The sequence below is a fragment of the Electrona antarctica genome (genome assembly GCF_951216825.1).
Source record: "Electrona antarctica genome assembly, chromosome: 17".
Taxonomy (NCBI): domain Eukaryota; kingdom Metazoa; phylum Chordata; class Actinopteri; order Myctophiformes; family Myctophidae; genus Electrona; species Electrona antarctica.
In genome coordinates, this window is record NC_136798.1 from 2,950,442 (window position 1) to 2,974,135 (window position 23,694).

Below are 23,694 nucleotides of genomic sequence, written 5' to 3' on the forward strand. Positions count from 1 at the left end.
TATGCTCCTCTCCCTCGAGAGGCCTTACCTGTTGCCTGGCTGCCATTATAAATAAGAATTTGTGACTATATAACTTCACTGACTCATACATCAGCCATTTCCCCATGTGAGCCGATATGACGTGTTTTCCCGACAACTTTGCCCTTAACCTTGCCCCTATTTCACATTTTCATTAGTTGGCCGCAAAATAAACATTTTGTGAACAGCACAAACGTGCAGAGGGCAGGCTAAACCTTTTCTAATTGGCTGGTGTAGTAGTCATGGCATGAGAGGAATGCTTACTCACACTTCCTGTTTCCTGTCTCCTTCACTCAGGATGTGTCCCTTGGTGGTGGTGGTGCCATTCCACGGTCTTATCAGTTATCAGTCAGTGGGAGGGCTTGCTTACAAAACCAAAGCCATGTTTGCTTTGTGATCATTTTACCAGGTCAGTTGGGCTGCCAGTACATTTTGGGCGGGAACCCCTTTTGCTGTTAGTATTATGTTATGCTTTAGCTATTGAAAAATAGCAGATCTACAAGCTCATAGCGCGCCACCGAGTGGCGCACTACGAGCTTGTAGATCTGCTATTTTTGAAAAATCGTGAAAATCTGGAATATATATTCTTTCAGAGAACATTTTTAACTCAAGTCTTTGCTTCTGGGGGGGTCCCTGGAACAACATATTTTCAAATGGGGGTCGGAGGCCAAATACATATAATCTTTGGGGTCCTTGACATGAAATAGTTTGAGCACCACTGATATAGAAACATAGCTTTTTCAAGAAACTGTCGGGATGTAGAAGACATTTTTAGAATCTGATCTCAGGTCAAAATGGGCTAGGCTACGTGTGTTTGTGGTAAGGTAGCACATGGTGTTACTGTGGTTTGTAAGGTGTCACTTGCAGTCCTGCATTTGCATTCACTGCAGCAGGGTTGTTTTGTTTTCGTCGACTAAAACTAAGACGAAAAATGTCCGTCGACTACCTTTTTTCACTGACGAAAACTAAATGGAAACTAAATTAAAACTAAGCTACGATGACTAAAACTGAGACTAAATATATTGACAATTTAGTCAACAAATAAAAACTAGACTACAATTCTAGGAAGGCACTATTGTACAAGAGATCCAGTATAAGTCATTTTTCACTTGGTTGCATGTTGAAAATAGCTGATCTACAAGTTCGCTGCGACGCGTTGTGAACTTGTAGATCGGCTATTTTCAGCAAGTGTAAAATCAGCCATTACGACGGCATCAAGGCCCACTAAAATACATTTTAGTCGACTAAATCAACTGTAGATTTAGTCGACTAAAATCTTATGATATTTAGTCGACTAAAACTAGACTAAACACTAAAACATTCCAGGTGACCAAAATGTGACTAAAACTAAATGAAAGCTATTCAAGTGACTATGACTAAAACTGAAATCAAAATGTGCCGCCAAAAACAACACTGCACTGCAGTAGTCAGATTATTCTGCACTTTCGGCAGTAGCCGTACATTAAATCATTATGAGGTAAATGTTTTATTTAACAATCTTTTATATGAGGGCAACGTTCGCTCACATTTAAAAACTCAATTATAACTGCAGCAGGCACACGTTGCTATATTTCCAAGAACAAACTTACAAAGCTATGTTTTAATCATGTTAAAACATGGTAAAGCACATGTTGTTATGTTGATCTGCCATCCCTCTCTGTTGATTGATTGAAGTATTTATTAACAGTTTGCAGAATGACAGTACATTTCAAGCACAACTCAATACAAAAAACTGTCAACTGTGAGTGGACGACCCAATAAAGGCACTACACTTGTTTACAAGAGGGTCCACCATGTTCAATTCATCATAACATTTAGAGACATACAAATATCTATAGCCAAAGAACAGGAAATCATCATCATTGTTCTCGTTTTAGTCATTTGGCCTTCAGCAATAGAATATTTGATTTGAGTACATTTTTCTCTTGAATAATCACTGATTGTATATAGTCATAAATATATCAAATACTCCAACAATGCAAATATGTGACCAGGTCTAGCAAAATGGTCCTCATCTCGCCTATAATGAAAAGGCAGAAAATCTAAAATATACTTGATTTTCTTTTTTTGTGATTTTCGTTTTTTTTTCATATTAACACAGCTTGAATGTGGAAGAAGGTTTTCATTCCAACAGATTATTGATTTGGGCAAATTAAATGTATACATTTATAAGTCAAAGTAGGCTAGCCAGCTCTAGGTGTTGAAATGTTGTGAACATTCAAAGGGGACTTTCTCAGCTTTGGGTAAAAATGGTCATATCTCCTTCAAATATTTTCCAATTTCATTGAATGATACATCATATGAAAGCTTACATTCTGTACTTTAATAATCTGTAAAAAACTGAAAAATTACTCTGGTCGAGATGAGGGCCTATTTGCCAGACCCGGTCACATATTTATAAATCATTTCATGCATTCATTTCACCTGAAGGTTCCGGTTTCTGAAAGCTTATTGCTACTGAATCATTAAGGAATCCGATAAATGTGATTTGCTTTTTTTTTTTTAAATTCTCAATATAGTCATAGTCATTTGTGAGAAAAAAGTACTGCCGAAGCAGACAACCCACAGCACTCCAGGTTAGAACAAAATCATTTTAGGTGCAATAAGGCTCGAAGATGAATTGAAGAAAATGAAAACGCTGAGGAAGGCCAACCAGGCCACAACGCTGAGGAAGGCCAACCAGGCCACAACGCTGAGGAAGGCCAACCAGGCCACAACGCTGAGGAAGGCCAACCAGGCTGGCATTTTCTTCAATTCAACTCTTGTAATTTGTACCATGCAAAAGGTTTGTCGTGCAACTGCGCTTGTGCTTTTATCTTTCTCTGCAAGTCCAGGTCGTACACTAGTCACTATATAATCCATCCATCCATGTGTAACCTTGTATCACACAGTGTTCATCATGTCTCTTCCTAATCCAAAGCAGTCTTAATGTCAACATGGACTGTCAGAAAAAAACTGAAAGTAAAGTTCAGTAAAGCCAAAGTTTCCTGCAGAAGTTTTGGGGCACGGTGGCACAGTCGGTAGTGCTGTCGCCTCACAGCTAGAAGGTCCTGGGTTTGATTCCCGCCGGGGACGCTGGGGGCGTGTTCCCTCCGCCGCGTCATCAGTGCCCATACCCGAGGTGGGGTTGGCGAAAGGGCCTTTCTGTGTGGAGTTTGCATGTTCTCCCCGTGTCCCCTAGGGTAGGTCCCCTCACAAAAACATGCAGTAATCCTGGTCTCTAAAACTACCTCCCCCTGGCCAGCCGGGGCGCCTGATGGAGGGGAAAGGAACTGGTCGGAATAACGTGTTCCTTCCACGCGCTACGTCTGGCCAGGGAATTTCCCCCCTGTCAGGTGAAAAGAAGCAGCTTGGACTCCTCATGCATAGAAGGAGGCATGAGGTCAGTCCGCTGCCCCCCCAGGTTGGCAGAGGAAGTGTAGCGCCCAGGATTACATTAGATAATTGGCACTGGGTGAAAAAACTGGGTTGCAAAATCGTGGGATACAAATTATTAGGAAAAAAAAAGAAGAAAAAAAAAGGTTTGAAGTGTGGTACGTCTGCCTCTAGGGGGGGAAACCCACAAATAGCTTTTTATTTATATCCATGCAGCACGAAGGATCGAAGGCACAAAGAAAAAAGTATGAAAAATAGTCTTATAGCGTGCTTTGAAAGTAGGCCTATAGGTTTTCGCTCATCATCATCAGGGCTGCATCTCATACTGTCCCTCTGTGGCGATGAAGAAATCATTAAGGGTGGCCTGCAGATATTCAAAGGTAGGCCTTTCCTCTGGCCTCTCCCTCCAGCAGAGCATCATAAGGCCATAGAGCTCGTCGTTGCAGCCCTCAGGGCACGGCATGCGGTATAAATTCTCCAGGTTCCTAATGACCTCTGGGTTGGTCATCCCTAGTGAGGAGAAAAAAGAAAGCCTATGTGTTACTAATACTACCTCTACACTGAAAAAAAGTGTTAATTTAGTTTCAGCCATGGGTCTATTGAGGTTTGGTTGTTGATGATAATATTATAGGGAACTGACATTCTAGCCATTCTGAGAAGGTGCAACAGTGGGGTCGAGGGACGTACTGTACACTCTTAAGAGTTATGGGGATCTTTGAAATTAAAAGTGGATTGAGAATAACTGCAGTACAGTATGCTAGATTATATACAATACAATTATTGGTGACTGTGGCGACTGTGGCTCAAGAGGTAGAGCAGGTCGTCCAATGATCCATGGGTCGGCGGTTCGAATCCCGGCTCCTCCTGTCTACATGTCGAAGTGTCCTTAGGCAAGACACTGAACCCCAAATTGCTCCCGATGTGCTGGTTGGTACCTTGCATGGCTTCCGCCGCAATCGGTGTATGAATGTGTGTGTGAATGGGTGAATGTAATGCACAATCTATGTAAAGCGCCTTGGATAAAGGCGCTATATAAATGCACCATTTACCATTTACCATTTCCAGTTGTTTCCACTTACCTGGGTATGGTATTCTGCCGTATCTTACCTGGGTATGGTATTCTGCCGTAGGTGACTATTTCTGTCAGGAGGATTCCAAAGGACCACACGTCTGACTTGATGCTGAACGTGCCATAGTTGATGGCCTCCGGGGCGGTCCATTTGATGGGGAACTTGGCTCCTAGTCATCCAGAGAGACACATGGTATAGTGGTTACATGGTTATAGTTGATGGCCTCCGGGGCGGTCCATTTGATGGGGAACTTGGCTCCTAGTCATCCAGAGAGACACATGGTATAGTGCAGGGGTTCTCAACCCGTGGGTCGCGACCCCTCGGGGGGGTCGCCAAAAATTATTTTAGGGGGTCCCCAAATTATTTAAAAATAAAATAAAAAAATAATGATTTTTTTTCCAATTTTATTTTCACGATTTTTCTAAAATAGCAGACCTACAAGCTACAAGCTATGAGCTATGAGCTACAAGCTATGAGCTTGTAGATCTGCTATTTTTAAATAGCTAAATTATAACAATGCTTAAAACACCAAAAGGGGTTCCCGCCCAAAATGGTTTAAGGTTATTGTAGCAGTCAATTTATATTGGGGGTCGGGAGGGGGCGGGGCGGGGGTCCCGAGACGTTGCCAAAGCATTTTCGGGGGTCCCCAGCCAAAAACGTTGAGAACCCCTGGTATAGTGCATTGGTTTGGCTCTCCAAGCACCACCATAATAACTGAAAATACAGTAGCGTAATACCTGCCCTTTTTGTTCCATTCCTAAGCCAATAATGCTGCTGCTCTGACAAAACTCCGTCTAATCACCAATCAGCACAACTGATGGTTCTCAAATCTTCTATTCATGGCTAGGTGTGCTGTCATGCTCATTTCAGCACGGCTGGAGAGCCTATATTTCAACCAATTGCTTTGGTCAGAAGACCTACCTGTAGTAATGTAAATATTTCATTCCACTTTAGTCTTTTTTTTGGGCGACTCCTCTGTGTACCACCCCACCAGGGGGGCTACTAGTACCAGTGGTTGGGAACCTCTGGTATAGAGCACCGAAGTCCTGACGTCACTGCCCTCTACTACCAGTAGAGGGCAGTGAGCGCAAAGGTTCATGTATGTTTTTATAAGCATTGTACTCTCCATAGGGGGATTTTAGATCGCCTCATATAAGAACTGTGTTTGAAAAATAAACCGATCACCCCGGCCTTTTTTGACAGCTGGGCGTGACGTATATGCTCAGCGACATTGCATTCATATGTAGTTTCAAGGCTTTTGCGGTCACATTAATTCCATTTTCTCTAGAAACTGGCTGTATCAAATATGAATGGACATCATTAACGACGCACAGCCACTCCCCTGACAGAAACGCCGAGGTGGTCGGTTTATTTTTCAAACACAGTTCTTATATGAAGCGACCTAAAATCGCCGTTTGGGGATCTCAATGCAAATAAACAAATACATGAACCTGGAGATTGACGACCTCTACTGAAAGTGACGTCAGACTTCGGAGCTCTATAGTGTACAGAGCAGTGGTTCCCAAACCTTTTTAGCCTGTGACCCAAAAGAGAAATGTGATGTCTCGCCCCGGGACCTAAAATGGCTGATCTACAAGCTCACAACGCATTGCTTTGTGCCGCATTGTGATCTTGTAGATTGACTGTTTTCACTACATCTTAAACATTTTGTGTTCTAACTTCTAATTTATAGAATTTCTTTGGTTTCTTCATGAAATTACTGAACAAATCACTGAATTTTGTTGTTAATTTTTGTTTGTTGTTTTGTTATGATTTCTCTGTAACTTAGTCAACGGTTTCCTGTAACTGACATCACATCTCTGACTTACTGTAGATTGGAACATTTGTAAATATGCATTTAAGGGAGGATCACACATGATTTGTTTGTCAATCAGCCTGGGTTATTTTTCAGCAATGCTCTGCTTCACATTCACACACTTAAACACCTGGGCCCAGGACTCAGGAGTTCAAAACCTTTATGGATATCTGATCTGATCAGATTTTGAAATCCTATATTTTGTGATCCAGGATCAGACAATCCAGCCAGATTTTGTCCCGGTAGTTCAAAGAACTTCAGAATAGGATCACCTTGATCCAGACTCATTTTTCTAGATTACCAGATACTGAATACTGTATCAGCAATGCCACCTAGTGGATATGAATAGCAACATAGGCAGTGGTGGCTCAGGGGGGTAGAGTGGCTGAATGGGAACCACAAGGTTACCAGTTCGAACCCGAGCTCCCCCAGAGTTAGTGTCGAAGTGTCCTTGAGCAAGACTCTGAACCCCTAATTGCTCCTGATGTGCAGGTTGGTGCCTTGCATGGTTTCCGCTGCCATCGGTGTATGAATGTGTGTGAATGTAATGCACAATCTATGTAAAAGCGCCTTGGATAAAGGCGCTATATAAATGCACCATTTACCATTTATAAGGGAGCCAGACAGTAGGCATATAGCAAGTTAGAGCCATTTATTAAGCATTTCCTTTTGGAATTATTTTGGTGATAATTGTTATGATCACAAACTCTTTAGGAGCAGTTCAACAATGGGTTTTGAGGGAGGGTTAGTGCTAATTTAGTGGTGCTCATTTACTTCCACGCCCATATTTTACCTGCTGGTTCAGTGGATCGAACTGAGAACTTTGGGCTCCATTTCCATCACCGCTAAACCCCTTATCCCTAAACTTCTTTGCCTCTTTTTACTATTTTGCAAAACATTTTTGAATAGTTAAAATGTCCAGTTTACAAGCTCACAACGTGTCAATGTAGATTGGCTAGTTGAACTATTCAAAAATGTTTTTCAAAATAGTAAAAAAAGGCAAAGAAGTTTAGGGATAAGGGGTTTAGCGGTGACGAAAATGGAGCCCAATATGTCCACTTAGCTTGCTCCTCTAACCTTCAGGCCTGATAGTAAGTGCTGCTAATAAGTGTGGTTGATCATGCAGTTTTACACAGAATTGCTTTGCCTCTGAAAAGAAGGTGCTTATTTTAGTGCAGGCAGGCTAAAGGAAGCTTCTTGTGGTGGAAATGACAGCAAATGCAGCAAGAAGACAGATTGTACTACAGATAAGTCTTGAAAACATGCTGAGAGAATCACTTAAGGCAGTCACGCAATAATTAGCGTGCTCTTAACTCGAAGCCACATCTGTAGGCTATCTCTGGCACAAACGTTCCAATTGGGCAATAGTCATGCCACTTGTTTTAGGGGTAATCCAGACGAGGACGATTTCGGTGTTTCTCGGGCAAGTAATTAGCCGATCTGCCCTTTTTGTCACACGGAGACGGCGTTTTGGGGGACTTTAACGGCTAATTTTGAAACTACCTTCCAGAGTGGGAAAGTTTGGAGACGCGACTTTCACGTCTCCGTGTGTACAGCGAATGCCGCCTAATTTGCTGAAACGGTGATGTCATAGTCCCCTCGCCCCCTCCAAACTAACCAGTGTTAATGGTTTATTTCACCATAACCACTTACATATAAGTATCACAGCTATTTTATATTTGCACATAATGTCTATACAGTAAATCTCTTATCCAAAAATAGTCTATCCATCTGGATATAATGATAATATTATAATAATAAGCTACATTAATCTACACTAGCACTGCAGCTGGAATATCCCAGCCTGCGGTCGTATCTGTCCCAACGTACTGCCATCAGTTTGTTATGATTCCTGATGTAGTCTACCGGTTTTTTATTTTTATTTTATTCAAAAGTGGCCCCATTCCTCCCAGTTGGAGTTGCATTATGTCCCTACAAAATGTTTGGTGTTAATCAATGTCAGCATCACTAAATGTAGTTCTTCAGCCTGTTTCAAGCATCCAAATTCCAAACCTGTGCAGCTTTTAAGCTGTGTTTGTTTCACAATGCATTTAGACCAGGGGTTCTCAACGTTTTTGGCCGGGGACCCCCCAGGAAATGCTTTGGCAATGTCTCGGGACCCCCGCCCCGCCCCCTCCCGACCCCCAATATAAATTGACTGCTACAATAACCTTAAACCATTTTGGGCGGGAACCCCTTTTGGTGTTTTAAGCATTGTTATAATTTAGCTATTGAAAAATAGCAGATCTACAAGCTCATAGCGCGCCACCGAGTGGCGCGCTACGAGCTTGTAGGTCTGCTATTTTTGAAAAAAAGTGAAAAAACAAACAAAAAACAAACTTTTAAAAAAATAATAATTTGGGGACCCCCCCAAACTAATTTGACGACCCCCCGAGGGGTCGCGACCCACGGGTTGAGAACCCCTGATTTAGACGACTGCATAATTACAGTATCTGCTGCCAGCATGTTCCCATGAACCTTACCGGCACAAAATGCACTGATGAATGAATGCAAGTCTGGCCCCAGGAGTTAACAAAATGAGTTTTGCAATGCATCTGGAACAGCTACATCATTTACACAGCAATACCCTGAGTGTGAATTTAGTGCGTACAAATAGGGCAGGGGTTCTCAACCTGTGGGTCGCGACCCCTCGGGGGGGTCGCCAAATTATTTTAGGGGGTCCCCAAATTATTTTCAAAAAAAAAAAAAAACTTTTAAATTTTATTTTCACGATTTTTCAAAAATAGCAGACCTACAAGCTCGTAGCGCGCCACTCGGTGGCGCGCTATGAGCTTGTAGATCTGCTATTTTTCAATAGCTAAATTATAACAATGCTTAAAACACCAAAAGGGGTTCCCGCCCAAAATGGTTTAAGGTTATTGAACATAGTCTACTGTGAAGTTAATAATAAAAGAATACTATAATAATAATAATTGTCCTACTACAAGGAAAACATGCACATGTACATATGATACTCTTTTTCTACACTTGTTTGCTCTTTTTTGCACTCTATATTCTATTTTGTTTGCTGTGTTTTGCTGTTTTGATGTCGTATTATATTTTTGCTCTTTTTTGCACTCTATATTCTTTTTTGTTTGCTGTGTTTTGCTGTTTTGATGTCGTATTATATTGTATTATATTGTCGTATTATATTATTGCTGCTGCATTGTCTGAAGGAAGCCAAACAAAAATAAGTTTTACTCTTATGTACCTGTACACAAGATGTAACAATAAAGCACAACCTTGAACCTTGAACCTTGAACCAGTCAATTTATATTGGGGGTCGGGAGGGGGCGGGGCGGGGGTCCCGAGACATTGCCAAAGCATTTCCGGGGGTCCCCGGCCAAAAACGTTGAGAACCCCTGAAATAGGGTACAAAATGAAACCAAATGGAACCTTATGGCAGCGACTTCAATGATAAAATGTTAAATTCATATACAAAAAAAGAAGTGTCAAAAAAGATGAAAATGAGTTTTCATTTTGATACCTATAAATAGGTAACTTAAAGTATACGATGCAAGCCAAAAATAGTTTGAGAATTAAAATAAACATGCTGTGAAAATCCACGCGGCCAACCCATCTGACCACTTGGCATGGTAGCCATTTATTTGGCTGCCATGTTGAATGGTCACATACTGTAGTGTAGGTCATACATGGGCAACATGGTGGCCCAGGGGCCACATGCGGCCCCCATCTTCACTTAATGTGGCCCTCAGGTTAATATTGGAATACTGATGTGTTGATTGATTTCAGCTGTTATAATTCCAAACATGCAAACATAACCCTATAATTACTTCAGTCTATATTAGTATTTTAATGACTAGTATTAAAATGTTATTGTCTTTTTTTATGTCCAATGTATTTGTATTTAGTTCATAAAGTTAACAACTATAATTAAAGGCATTTGAAAGGCATTTGAAATTAAATTAAAATGTTACTTTTCAGGATTTCAATTCAAATATTGCAATAATAGCTGATCTGCAAGCTCAAAACGTGTCGCAGTGCAACATGTTTTGAGCTCGTAGATCGGCTATTATTGCTATGCAATGTGGCCCTCTGGAGTGAGTGTGGAAATATAGTGGCCCTCTGGAGTGAGTGTGGAAATATAGTGGCCCTCTGGAGTGAGTGTGGAAATATAGTGGCCCTCTGGAGTGAGTGTGGAAATATAGTGGCCCTCTCCATCGTCAAAGTTGCACACCCATGTAGGTCATGGGCCGTGAACAGTTGCGAGATTTTCAAGTGAATGATCTAGAAAAGGTTGGGAACCACTGCCTTATGGTAACTTACTTGAACACACTTGTATAATGTAGTCATTATACAAGATCAAGTTGATCCTGTCAGGGACATGCAGAGTGTGTTAGAGGGGCAGGGGCTGAAATCCCGTAAGGGGGCGCTTTTGGACAAAAATAGCAGATCTACAAGCTCACAACGCGGCGCAATGCGACGCGTTGAGAGTTTGTAGATCAGCTATTTTATATCTATAATTTGTTCAACGCAAAATGCTGCCTTCCGGGCATGGCATGGAAAAGAGTGGCATTTGCATTTCTTCCACCATCAGTATATGTTGCATTCATTCGTGTTCTGGTGAGGGCAGTTGTTTTACAGACGGGTAAAAGGGCAGGGGCTGAAGCCCCCTTTGATGTCTACAGTATGTGTGCACGTCCCTGGATCCCGGTGTACTGTACCTTCCTGTGCTGTGTATTCAGACTCTATGACCCTGGCCAGGCCAAAGTCCGCTATCTTGCAGTGCAGCGTCTCGTTGACCAGTATGTTGGCTGCCCGCAGGTCTCTGTGGATGTAGTTCTGCTTCTCAATGAAAGCCATGCCTTCAGCTATCTGTCCACGTGAAGAGACGACAGGGAGGTATAGTAGTTTATTATCCTTAATACGTTTATTATCCGTAGTTCATTATAGTATAGTTTACTATCTGTCCACATGAAGAGACGACAGGGAGGTATAGTAGTTTATTATCCTTAATACGTTTATTATCCGTAGTTTATTATAGTATAGTTTACTATCTGTCCACATGAAGAGACGACAGGGAGGTATAGTAGTTTATTATCCTTAATACGTTTATTATCCGTAGTTTATTATAGTATAGTTTACTATCTGTCCACATGAAGAGACGACAGGGAGGTATAGTAGTTTATTATCCTTAATACGTTTATTATCCGTAGTTTATTATAGTATAGTTTACTATCTGTCCACATGAAGAGACGACAGGGAGGTATAGTAGTTTATTATCCTTAATACGTTTATTATCCGTAGTTTATTATAGTATAGTTTACTATCTGTCCACATGAAGAGACGACAGGGAGGTATAGTAGTTTATTATCCTTAATACGTTTATTATCCGTAGTTTATTATAGTAGAGTTTACTATCTGTCCACATGAAGAGACAACAGGGAGATATAGTAGTAAAGGCATTAGGCCTGACGTCGAAATAAATAAAAAAAATCTTCTAAATCATGACAATTTTCTGAAAAACCTCATGTTCACTTCTGTGGTTCTCAATATTTCATGTCAAGGACCCCAAAAAATATATGTATTTGGCCGCCGACCCCCATCTGAAAATATGTTGTTCCAGGGACTCCCCCAGAAGCAAAGATTTGAGTTAAAAACGTTCGCTCTACAGGAATATATATTTTAGGAATATATAGATTTGAGACACATTTTAAAATCTTTCAAAAATAGCAGATCTACACATCACGACTTTTAGAGGTTGCGGCCGCATGAATTCATTCATGAAGACCTCATTTATAGAAGGTGAAATAAAAGAAAGGTAAATAAATAAATGTGGTATAAAATAAAGAGGTATCTTTAAAGGTTGGGACGTGTATCCTGGAAACCAACCGAATCTGCCATTGCAAAAAATATATAAAAAAGAATTGCCCTGTGTGTGTGTGTGTGTGTGTGTGTGTGTGTGTGTGTGTGTGTGTGTGTGTGTGTGTGTGTGTGTGTGTGTGTGTGTGTGTGTGTGTGTGTGTGTGTGTGTGTGTGTGTGTGTGTGTGTGTGTGCGCGCGCGCGCTCATCAACTAACAGGATACCTCACAGGAAGCTGAAGCATGTCGCCTCGAGGGGGGTGGGCACACTGGGGTGGGAGAGCTTAACAATTTCCTGTCCGGATGTTAATAATTGACGCAGAAATGCGGTTTTGCAGCCTGAAGAGGAAGAGCCTCGCCACAGAAACCTCACAGTTTATGTGGACGTTATAAGTGTGTATCCTACTACAGTACACCCAGCTATAAATAGAGATGATGATCGTCAGCATGAAGCTGAGTATGGAGATGTTCGAGACAGCTGTTGTACAATCAGGTGTTAATTGGCGTATATCGCGATCAGTACATATACGCAAATAACTGTCGACTAATGCAGTGGTTTCTAACCAGTGGTGCGGAGACCACCAGTGGTCCTTGAGGAGGTTCCAGGTGGTCCCCATGCAGCTAAATGATGGAGAGTTGGGAACCAAATGGACCCTTATTATTAGATCTTGAACTCTTAAGAGTTACATTATTGTTAAACATCTACATTGGTCAATTTATAAGAAGTCTTACACAAATAGAACAATGTAAAATAATTGTTACTTTGATCAACGTTTCAATACAGCATGGAATTGTGGACAAATTATTAACCGACAACAAAATATTCTTTGGTATCGGCCTCTCGGGTGTAAGAGAGGCTAAATGTCATCAAATGGTGGTCCGTGGCTCAAATGCCAAATTAATAATGGGCCTTGAAATGAAAATGGTTGAAAACCACTGGACTAATAATGTAATTCAACTCGAATTGTAAAAACAAAAAAGCAGGAGCCACATGCGATACAGTATAATTAATACATATTTTACCAAGAGTGAGTGGTTCTAAAATAAACTAGAAGCCATGACATATTTTTCCATTCTGGGCGGGTACCCCTTTTGGTGTTTTAAGCATTATGTTATACTTTAGCTATTGAAAAATAGCAGATCTACAAGCTCATAGTGCGGCACCGAGTGCCGCGCTACGAGCTTGTAGGTCTGCTATTTTTGAAAAATCTTAAAAATGTGGTGCAAATCTTTGAATACCGGTATATATTCTTTCAGAGCGAACGTTTTTAACTCAAATCTTTGCTTCTGGGTGAGGTCCTGCCTGGAACAACATATTTTCAGATGGGGGTTTTTCTGAAAACTGTCAAGATTTAGAAGACAACTTTTTAAAATGTTGACGTCAGGCCTAAATGGGTCAACTAACCAACCTGTGCTGCCATGTCTATCAGTTTGGTTAGCCTCAGCCCTAACTAACCCACCTGTGCTGCCATGTCTATCAGTTTGGTTAGCCTCAGCCCTAACTAACCCACCTGTGCTGCCATGTCTATCGGTTTGGTTAGCCTCAGCCCTAACTAACCCACCTGTGCTGCCATGTCTATCGGTTTGGTTAGCCTCAGCCCTAACTAACCCACCTGTGCTGCCATGTCTATCGGTTTGGTTAGCCTCAGCCCTAACTAACCCACCTGTGCTGCCATGTCTATCGGTTTGGTTAGCCTCAGCCCTAACTAACCCACCTGTGCTGCCATGTCTATCAGTTTGGTTAGCCTCAGCCCTAACTAACCCACCTGTGCTGCCATGTCTATCAGTTTGGTTAGCCTCAGCCCTAACTAACCCACCTGTGCTGCCATGTCTATCAGTTTGGTTAGCCTCAGCCCTAACTAACCCACCTGTGCTGCCATGTCTATCAGTTTGGTTAGCCTCAGCCCTAACTAACCCACCTGTGCTGCCATGTCTATCAGTTTGGTTAGCCTCAGCCCTAAATAACCCACCTGTGCTGCCATGTCTATCAGTTTGGTTAGCCTCAGCCCTAACTAACCCACCTGTGCTGCCATGTCTATCAGTTTGGTTAGCCTCAGCCCTAACTAACCCACCTGTGCTGCCATGTCTATCAGTTTGGTTAGCCTCCGCCCTAACTAACCCACCTGTGCTGCCATGTCTATCAGTTTGGTTAGCCTCAGCCCTAACTAACCCACCTGTGCTGCCATGTCTATCAGTTTGGTTAGCTTCAGCCGTTTCCCTGCATCCGTCTGAAGAAAGTCCAGAAGACTTCCTGCAAATAAAAGAAAGGGTTGATTCGTTACTTTAGAGTGACTTTCATAATTTGTCTTTTGCAATGTAAATATTCACACATCCACTTAATTAGCTCCAGATGCATGGGCGTTGGACAGTATCAAATAACCATTCATGAAAAAATACAATTATATTTAGCTAAGATTTTAATTAAACTACTTTGCCTTTATTATGGCTCAATGGCCAAATTTGAGGCCATTGAGCCATTGGATTTTTTTCTAATGTCATGTGAAAGCAGTTTGACGCACCAGTTTTTGAGAGATATGGCTTATAGAGTAATGTCTTGCAGAAAAAAGCGAGTTGAGAAAACAGGCTAAAAAGACAAAGTATTTTAGGCATAAGGGGTTTAGCATGGACGAAAAATAGAGCCCAAAATCTCTCTCTCTCTCTCACAATTTACAATTTACAATTTAGGCATTTAGCAGACGCTCTTAATCCAGAGCGACTTACATTAAGCAATACAAAAGCATGGCATACATCACATATATAAAAGGTAGCTATCATGAATCATGCATAAACTAAGAACGTAACAGTGGAGTATCTATGTAAACTATACATACTATACTATATTTGAGTGGTGTAAACCACTCCTACAACTGGCTTTTGTGTGCATAAAAAAATTACCATGGTTGCTATGTTCAAAATAATTTCTGACGTAATTAAATCACACCCGGGTGAACTGGATGACCGTAGCAACCGTGGTCATTTTCTCTGCACAAAAAAAGCCAGTTGTGAAATCACATCCGGGTGTGATTTCATTACGTCAGATCAGAGCTGATCAGGCTACATAATACCTTACCTTATTTCATTACGTCAGACATTACGTCAGACCACAGCTGATCATGCTATATAAAACCTTACACCACTCAGTTCACACGGGTGTGATTTTTTTATATATATTATACATGTGTACTATAAAGTGCTATGACTACATAAAAAACAATTCTAGTGCTGTCTATGTCTATAAGTCTGTTTAAAATACTATCTAAGTCTACATAAAGTCTCTCTCTCTCTCTCTTGGCAGCGGTGGCCGAACGGTTTGCGGAGCGGTCTTGATACCGGAAGGTCGCCAGTTCGTATCCCCGGACCGGCACGTTAAAATTACCACCGCTGAAGTGCCCTTGAGCAAGGCATTGAACCACTACCATGAAATGTTCTATGAGCAGGGCCTGGCTGGAAACAAGTATCTGATGCTTAGTCCAGTTACCCTGGGTAAATATAGTAACTTTGCTTTGCTCTCTCTCTCTCTCTCTCTCTCTCTCTCTCTCTCTCTCCCTCATGGTCTCACCGTTGACCATGAACTCGGTGACGATGAGGATGGGCTCCTGGGTGACCACGGCGTGGAGGCGGACCAGTCTCTCGTGCTGCAGCTGCTTCATCAGGTTGGCCTCCTGCAGGAAGGCCCCGGGCTCCATGGTCCCTTCCTTCATGGTCTTGATGGCCACCTTCTGGTGGTTCTTGTAGTAACCTGTAGTCAAATAAATGATGCACTGTAAAGACGATTCCCTACTATATTCCTATATATAGGCAGCTGTCTAAGGGCTGTTGATGTAAGAGGGAGTCTTGATCGGGGCTTGAGACCTCTTTTTGTATTGGTGATATGTATTTATATGGTGTTGTTGTCCTGGCACCTCTGAGTCAACCTTCGTCTTGCTAGATGGAATACCTCCTTGGTCTTGCCTGGTACTGGTACGCGTAGCTATATCTTGTGGGTCTTACTGCTGAGATGATCCTGGGGAACACATCCTTCTGGACGCCTATGTCCTCTTTTATAGGGTAGCGTGACGTCGTGGCCCGACGTCACACTACTGACCGTTTCCGTGGTAACATGCACTATAAATCTATAATAATGGCCTTCAAGTGTAGTTTATGATGTCACATTCCGTAATTCATGAGCAGGGACGTGTTAGAGAGGCAGGGGCTGAAATCCCGTAAGAGGGCACTTTTGGACAAAAATAGCAGATCTACAAGCTCACAACGCGTCGCGCTGCGACGCGTTGAGAGCTTGTAGATCAGCTATTGTCGGGGCGCAACCCAGCACTCTTTAGCTAGTGGAGATGCGGTCTAACGACATGGATTTCTAAACGCATTTGTTCAACGCAAAATACTGCATGTTAAAGTTCAGGAGACTTTGGAGAAAAACAAGCAATTCTCCTGAATGCTGCCTTCCTTCCGGTATGGCATGGAAAGGAAAGGCAGTGGCGTTTTGCATTTCTTTCACCGTGTAGTAAATGCTGCATTCATGGTCTGGAGAGGGCAGTCTCTCAGTTGTTTTACAGACGGGAAAAAGGGCATGGGCTGAAGCCCCCTTTGATGTCTATGTGTGAACGTCCCTGTTCATGAGGTCACACCATGTGAGCAACTATTGACTCTGTTCACACTGTGTAAACAAAAGAAGCTCCATGCCAACACAGTTTAACTGTAATACTGTGGCGAAACTGTGCAGATGTAACTGCTTTTCGCTCCAACCGGTGGTTTTGGCCACACCCTGACTGAGTATGAAGTGATACATACAATAAGAGAAATACGGCTGGCTTGTGATTGTGAATATGGTTTATTATAGCAGGGGTTCTCAACCCGTGGGTCGCGACCCCTCGGGGGGTCGCCAAATTATTTTAGGGGGTCCCCAAATTATTAAAAAATTTTATTTTATTTTTTTTAAATTTTATTTTCACGATTTTTCAAAAATAGCAGACCTACAAGCTCGTAGCGTGCCACTCGGTGGCGCGCTATGAGCTTGTAGATCTGCTATTTTTCAATAGCTAAATTATAACAATGCTTAAAACACCAAAAGGGGTTCCCGCCCAAAATGGTTTAAGGTTATTGTAGCAGTCAATTTATATTGGGGGTCGGGAGGGGGCGGGGCGGGGGTCCCGAGACATTGCCAAAGCATTTCCGGGGGTCCCCGGACAAAAACGTTGAGAACCCCTGTATTATAGCATCATCACAGTGCAATATGTTCCCATAATTCACAGTGGGCATCGGCTTAGTCTATCGTGTACCGCCGCATATCTCGAGAACAGGGGTGCCCAAATGGTAGATCGCTATCTACCAGTAGATCACAAAGGCTGTGCAGGTATAGATCACAAGACTAAAGAATATTTCATTTTTGGCATCTGCCACTTGAATTAAGGTGTCTCGATTGATTGACATCAAAAAGGGCCTGATCAGCTGAAACCCACAATGAAATATTTTGTTTTCAAGAGTTGCTGTGCACAAATGTCAGTAGCATTACAAATTAAATACAAAAAAACCCCTACGTATTCCATTTCTCACCCTCTATTTCCCATTCCTTAGTGCATTTGTCTTATATGTAACGCCAGCACCGCTATTCCATATTTAAACTATTTTCAGCAATGGTATATATTTTTTCGGTCAGTAGATCTTGTTGAGCTGGTCATTTTGAAAGTAGCTCCCAAGTCAAAGATTGTGGGCACTGGGCACCCCTGGCTAACCGATTTTTTTTTTTTAATAATGTTTTTATCCCACGATTTTGTAACCCAGTTTTTTCACCCAGTGCCAATTATCTAATGTAATCCTGGGCGCTACACTTCCTCTGCCAACCTGGGGGGGCAGCGGACTGACCTTCTAGCTGTGAGGCGACAGCACTACAGACTGTGCCACCGTGCCCCTAACCGATCAACTTTAACTCAGACAATGCCCGGCAAGCTGATAACAAGGCGCTACATGACGCATTTTTTGCTTGTAACATTAAAGGCGAATGCAACACATGTTTCCATTTGTAAACCTGTGATCATTGACTTTTGTCGCTCACCCATCCACACTTCTCCAAACTGGCCAGCCCCGAGCTTCTTCACCATCTTCAGGGTCTCACGCGGTATCTCCCATTCATCTTGTGCCCACGGCCGCTGTGGCATCTTCGACTTAGGAGGGACAGTCAAACGTTGGCACAGTCCATCTGATGTACCTAGAGCATGCCCAAACAATACCCAACAAGACAATTGAGTACCACAGACGAAAAACAGTCTAAGTCCAAATTTCAGACTGACACCTCCACGAAAAGGCCTCGTTGTCCTGAACCCTTATCTATCATTTATATATTATGGATCAATAGTGTGGACTTAGACTGTTATTCGTCTGTGGTACTCAATTATACTAATGTTGTAATTGTAAAACTAATGTTGCCCTGGAGAGGGAAGTATATGTAGCTCTCTGGTGGAGCTGTTGCCCCCACGACCCGACTATGGATAAGCGGTTGAAGATGGATGGATGGACAATTGTAATGGAGCTGATCTCAAATAGCCACTATAGTACAAAATAAGTAGTAAAATTGTTCATTTATCCATTTGTATCTGTGAAAGTGGCAAAGTGGACAACCTTGGTTACATTTGTAGGTATACATTAGAGTTAAATTAAGGATTTTACAATGTATTACTGCACTATTACTACTGCTGAGTTTCATGTAGGCTAACGCCAGGGCTCCACCGGACGCGTTGCGTCTCCGTCGCGTGCGTCAAAAAACGCACCGGTTCAATTTTAATGCACGCGTCGCGTCTCCGTCAACGCAACGCAACGCGGGCAGTGGAGCCACCCTTCATTGATTAAAAAGGGAACATTCCCTGACGGTGACGGAGACGCGACACTGACGCGACGCTGACGCGCCCGGTGGAGCCCGGCCGTAACACTGTAACGTCCGGGCTCCACCAGGCGCGTCAGCGTCGCGTCTCCGTCACCGTCAGGGAATGTTCCCTTTTTAATCAATGAAGGGTGGCTCCACTGCCCGCGTTGCGTTGCGTTGACGGAGACGCGACGCGTGCATTAAAATTGAACCGGTGCGTTTTTTGACGCACGCGACGGAGACGCAACGCGTCCGGTGGAGCCCTGGCGTTACAAGGCATCATCTTTGGTGACACAAACATTGGAAGCATTATATTTCAACAAACACTGTCAGTGTGTGTGTGTGTGCGTGTGCGTGCGCGTGCGCGCGTGCGTGCGTGCGTGCGTGCGTGCGTGCGTGCCTCTGCTCATGAGAAGCTAAAACGTCTAATGAGCTTCATGGGAGCTGTGACCTCACCATAGAAGAGAAGAATTCATTGCTCTTGTCATAGTACATGAACTGCATAGACCTTCACAAGCATTTCAGATTATAGCCTTTGGTTAACAATTAGGATTATGATCACACATACTGTACTATGTCTGCAGTCTTCATATATTATACATTCAGTTAAAGCAGGTTGCCTCCTTGTTTTCGATATGTAATTGTGACTCTGAAATGGCTCTATAGTTGTGTAAACACTTGTAGTTATCCATAACCCCTGTGGTCCCTATTCTGCTGGGCAAGTCGTAATAGCACAACATTTGGCGAAAAATAGAGAGACAAACGTCGCTAAAGCATCTCAGCCCCTCCTGGAGAGCTGATCTACGAGCTCACAACGTGTCACAAACGCACCATGCTGTGAGCTTGTACAAAAGTAAATCGTTATTTTCAAAGAAGAGAGAGCTGGTGTGGAGGGGGGATAAAAACAGTGTTAGACCCCTGGGGGATCCTGATCAACTATACTATTTTCTTTTTTTAACCTTTATTTACCCAGGGTAGTAGCTGAGCACAAGTGCTCATTTTCAGCAACGCCCTGCACATAGAGACACACAGACAGACACGCACATTAAAACCTGGGAGCTGACCAGTACAACCACAGTCTTATACTGTTGGCCACTAAGCAGCTTCGATACAAGATTCGATACACCACCAAGATACCCATGTACCTGTCTAGATACTTCCTTAATGTTAACGAAGTCCACACCCACAACACCAGAGGGAGTGCAACGAACCATGTACAACCCAGATTCGGCACAAACAAGGGACTAAATTCTTTTCGCTCCTATGCCACCAAAATGTGGAACGCCCTACCAACTGTCATTAAGACATGCGAATCCCTTGACTCCTTCAAAACCGCTCTCAAAGCAATTCGAAACTGGCCCCCGTAAAATCTGAATCCCCCCCCCGCCCCCCCCTTTTTTCCCCTCACTGTATATATTTCTTTTCCCTTTTTACCTCCTTTTTGATGAATTCCTGTTCTGTCTATAGAAGTGTCTATTTGTACGTCTCTAAATGTTTTGATGATTTGAACATGGTGGACCCTATTGGAAACAAGTGTAATGCTTAATTGGGTCGTCCACTCACAGTTAACAGCCTTTGTATTGAGTTTGTGCTTGAAATGTACTGTAATTCTGCAAACTGTTAATAAATTCTTCAATCAATCAATCAGCTCCACTGTTGGGGGGGTCAGTGCCTTGCTCAAGGGCACTTCAGTGGTGTTGGGTGAGTGATGACAATCACTTCCCCACCCAGATTTTTCCTGCCCGTCCGGGGAATCTAACCGGCCACCTTTCGGCAACAAGGGCGCTCCTCTAACCCTTAGGCCACCGCTGCCCCACTATACACTAGGACAGGTACATATAGAGTTAAACATTCATTGTGTGATAATTATTAATACTCACGGCCGTAGTATTTAATCATCTGCTGCATGGAAGGGAACGTTTTGTTGGGGGAGATGTAGAAGCCACCGTTGTCCATGGTCCGGATCTTATAGTGTTTGACCACATCTCCTAGTCCAGGTACGAAGTCTCTGACAGACATTGAGCAGGACCCTGCATGCACAATTAAGGTAGAGTCATTTTTAACTTACATTCATTTAAACCTGAGCTCGATTCTACAAAATGTCTTTTAAATCACGACCGTTTTCTGAAAAACCTAATGTTTCTATATCAGTGGTGCTCAAACTATTCATGTCAAGGACCCCAAGAATGATATGTATTTGGCCTCCGACCCCCATCTGAAAATATGTTGTTCCAGGGACCCCCCCAGAAGCAAAGATTTGAGTTAAAAATGTTCTCTGAAAGAATATATATTCCAAATTTAGCTCGGTGCTGCGCTATGAGCTTGTAGATCTGCTATTTTTCAATAGCTAAAGTATAACATAATGCTTAAAACACCAAAAGGGGTTCCCGCCCATATTTTTTTATGTAGTATTTTATTGTGTGGGTGGAAATAGAGCGTCGCAGTCCCTCCCCCTACCATGGACGAGGAAATGAATCCCAATGCATTTTTCCCATAGACATTTCAGAAAGTATTTATTTAAAGACGGTTACGCCGCGGACAAAGCCAACTCGAGTCGTGGCAACTCATGACAACACAAACAATATTTTGGACCAAACAAATAATTACAAAGAAGAAAAACAACAAAAAAGTGTTGTAACCTGACGTTTGTTTCTTCTTTCTAATTATTTTTTCGGCCCCAACAATTGTGTTTGTTGTCATGATTTGTCACGACTCCAGTTGGCTTTGTCCGCGGCGTAAACGTCTTTAAATAAATACTTTCTGAAATGTCTATGAGGAAAATGAACGGAGAATCATTTCCTGGTCCATGGTAAGGGGCGGGACTGTGACGCTGCATAGACATCTGCATTAGTGAGGACAATGCACACGAGACAGATAATTTAATGTATTGAGGATGATGATAAAAGAAGGTTGCTGATAGTCACCTAAACTGCTCTCACTCTCTCGCACCATGAAGCAACCAGGCTTATTTCCTGGTACCAAGAGCAGTCGTTCAGTCTCTTTCCTAGTCACGTCTCTGAAGTACCATCTGTATTTGAGAATGTATTATTATTATCATCATCATTATTTGGCAAAGTTGTCAAAATTAATGTAAATGTAATGTAAATCTCCTTTTTACACATACGGTGTGTATGCATTCACATTAAAGGACCACTTCACCACTTTTCAACCTATCTTCATATAATAGGTCCTCGCTAATAATCATGATAAAATGGCACGATTTTTTCCTACTCAGTCTGTGTCTCACAGGAGGGCTGTGGGCAGTTTAGAAACCGTCTTCCAGTGACATCATCATTAGGCAGATTTTTTTTTAAACAAGATTTTTTTTACAAAAATGTTTAGATTTTCATGATCATGAGAACGATGGCTTCCATTTTCTCATTGCAACTTTTCAGGACTAGAAAGCCTGCAGTTTCTATTAGCTTGGATTCCCCATCGATGATGTCACTGGAAGACTGTTTCTGAACTGCCCACAGCCCTCCTATGAGACACAGACCGAGTAGAAAGAAATTGCGCCATTTTTTTCATGATTATTAGTGAGGACCTATTATATGAGACGATAGGTTGAAAAGTGGTGAAGTGGTCTTTTTTCCCTTTTCCAGTTTACTTTAAAACTCCATTATTGCGTGTTACAGTAATTCACCATCTCTGGAATGTCTTTGTCATAGTATATTGCTGGATATTATTATTATTTCACTTACTTTTCAACCTCTAGCGTATCTGCTTTGGCTACATAGGTCCGTGGTATGTACCCTTCCTCTCCGGTCACAAGGGATCTAGCCAGCCACCAGTCCCCATCTCTACAAACGAGACAATGATGGTACATTAGGGTCATTTTGGATGTGGTGTAAAAGCACTTATTCTTGTACTGTAGTTTTCACTCTGTATTATTGAATTCAACACTTGCAATTGCAAGAACACTTACGAGTCTAAAATCTTGAGTTTTTCCCCCTTTTTGAACGGTAGATCAGTTTCAGTGCTTGGTTTGAAGTCGTACTGTGCAACAACAATATACTCTTCTGAAAGTACATTTAAAATAAATATGTCAGAATTAACTCGCTTATGTGAGCAAATCCACATGTCAGACCTTCCATCATCAGTCAATGCAGTATAGTATTTATAGTATTATAGTATTTATAGTATTATAGTATTTATAGTATCAATGCACTATAGTATTTACATTTGTAAAAAGGGTTGAAGGAATTCGGTACCACAACCATTGTTGTTTTTGGCAGCAAATTTAGATTTTAGTCTTAGTCATTAGTCTTTTGTATAGTTTTCATTTAGTTTTAGTCACATTTTAGTCACCTGGAATGTTTTAGTGTTAGTCTAGTTTTAGTCGACTAAATGTCATGAGATTTTAGTCGACTAAATCTACAGTTGATTTAGTCGAACAAAATGTATTTTGGCGGGCCTTGATGCCGCCGTAATGACTGATTATACACTTGCATGCAACTAATTGTAAAATGACTTATACTGGATCTCTTGTCCACTAGTCCCTTCCTAACATTTTAGTCTAGTTTCTATTTGTTAACGAAATTGTCAGTATATTTAGTCTTAGTTTTAGTCATCATAGCTTAGTTTTTATTTCGTTTCCATTTAGTTTTCGCCAGTGAAAAAAAGGTAGTCGACGGACATTTTTCGTCTTAGTTTTAGTCGACAAAAACAACACTGACCACAACGAAAGATAATTTCTCTGTACTCTCTGGTCGTGCAGTTGAATGTGTCTTATCTCTAAGGAC

General features: G+C 42.1%; 1 protein-coding gene across 1 annotated transcript; it reads right to left on the reverse strand.

The window, feature by feature from the left end:
- Positions 1 to 3,635: 3,635 nt before the first annotated feature.
- Positions 3,636 to 23,046, reverse strand: blk (BLK proto-oncogene, Src family tyrosine kinase; the record flags this gene model as incomplete). Its single annotated transcript, XM_079525588.1, has 11 exons — positions 3,636 to 3,903; positions 4,501 to 4,632; positions 10,965 to 11,115; positions 14,277 to 14,353; positions 15,662 to 15,841; positions 18,149 to 18,301; positions 20,833 to 20,982; positions 21,877 to 21,980; positions 22,654 to 22,752; positions 22,878 to 22,971; positions 23,040 to 23,046. The coding sequence occupies 11 exons, from the start codon at positions 23,044 to 23,046 to the stop codon at positions 3,701 to 3,703; spliced, it is 1,350 nt and encodes a 449-aa protein (XP_079381714.1). The 3' UTR covers positions 3,636 to 3,700.
- Between the last annotated feature and the right edge of the window lie 648 nt (positions 23,047 to 23,694).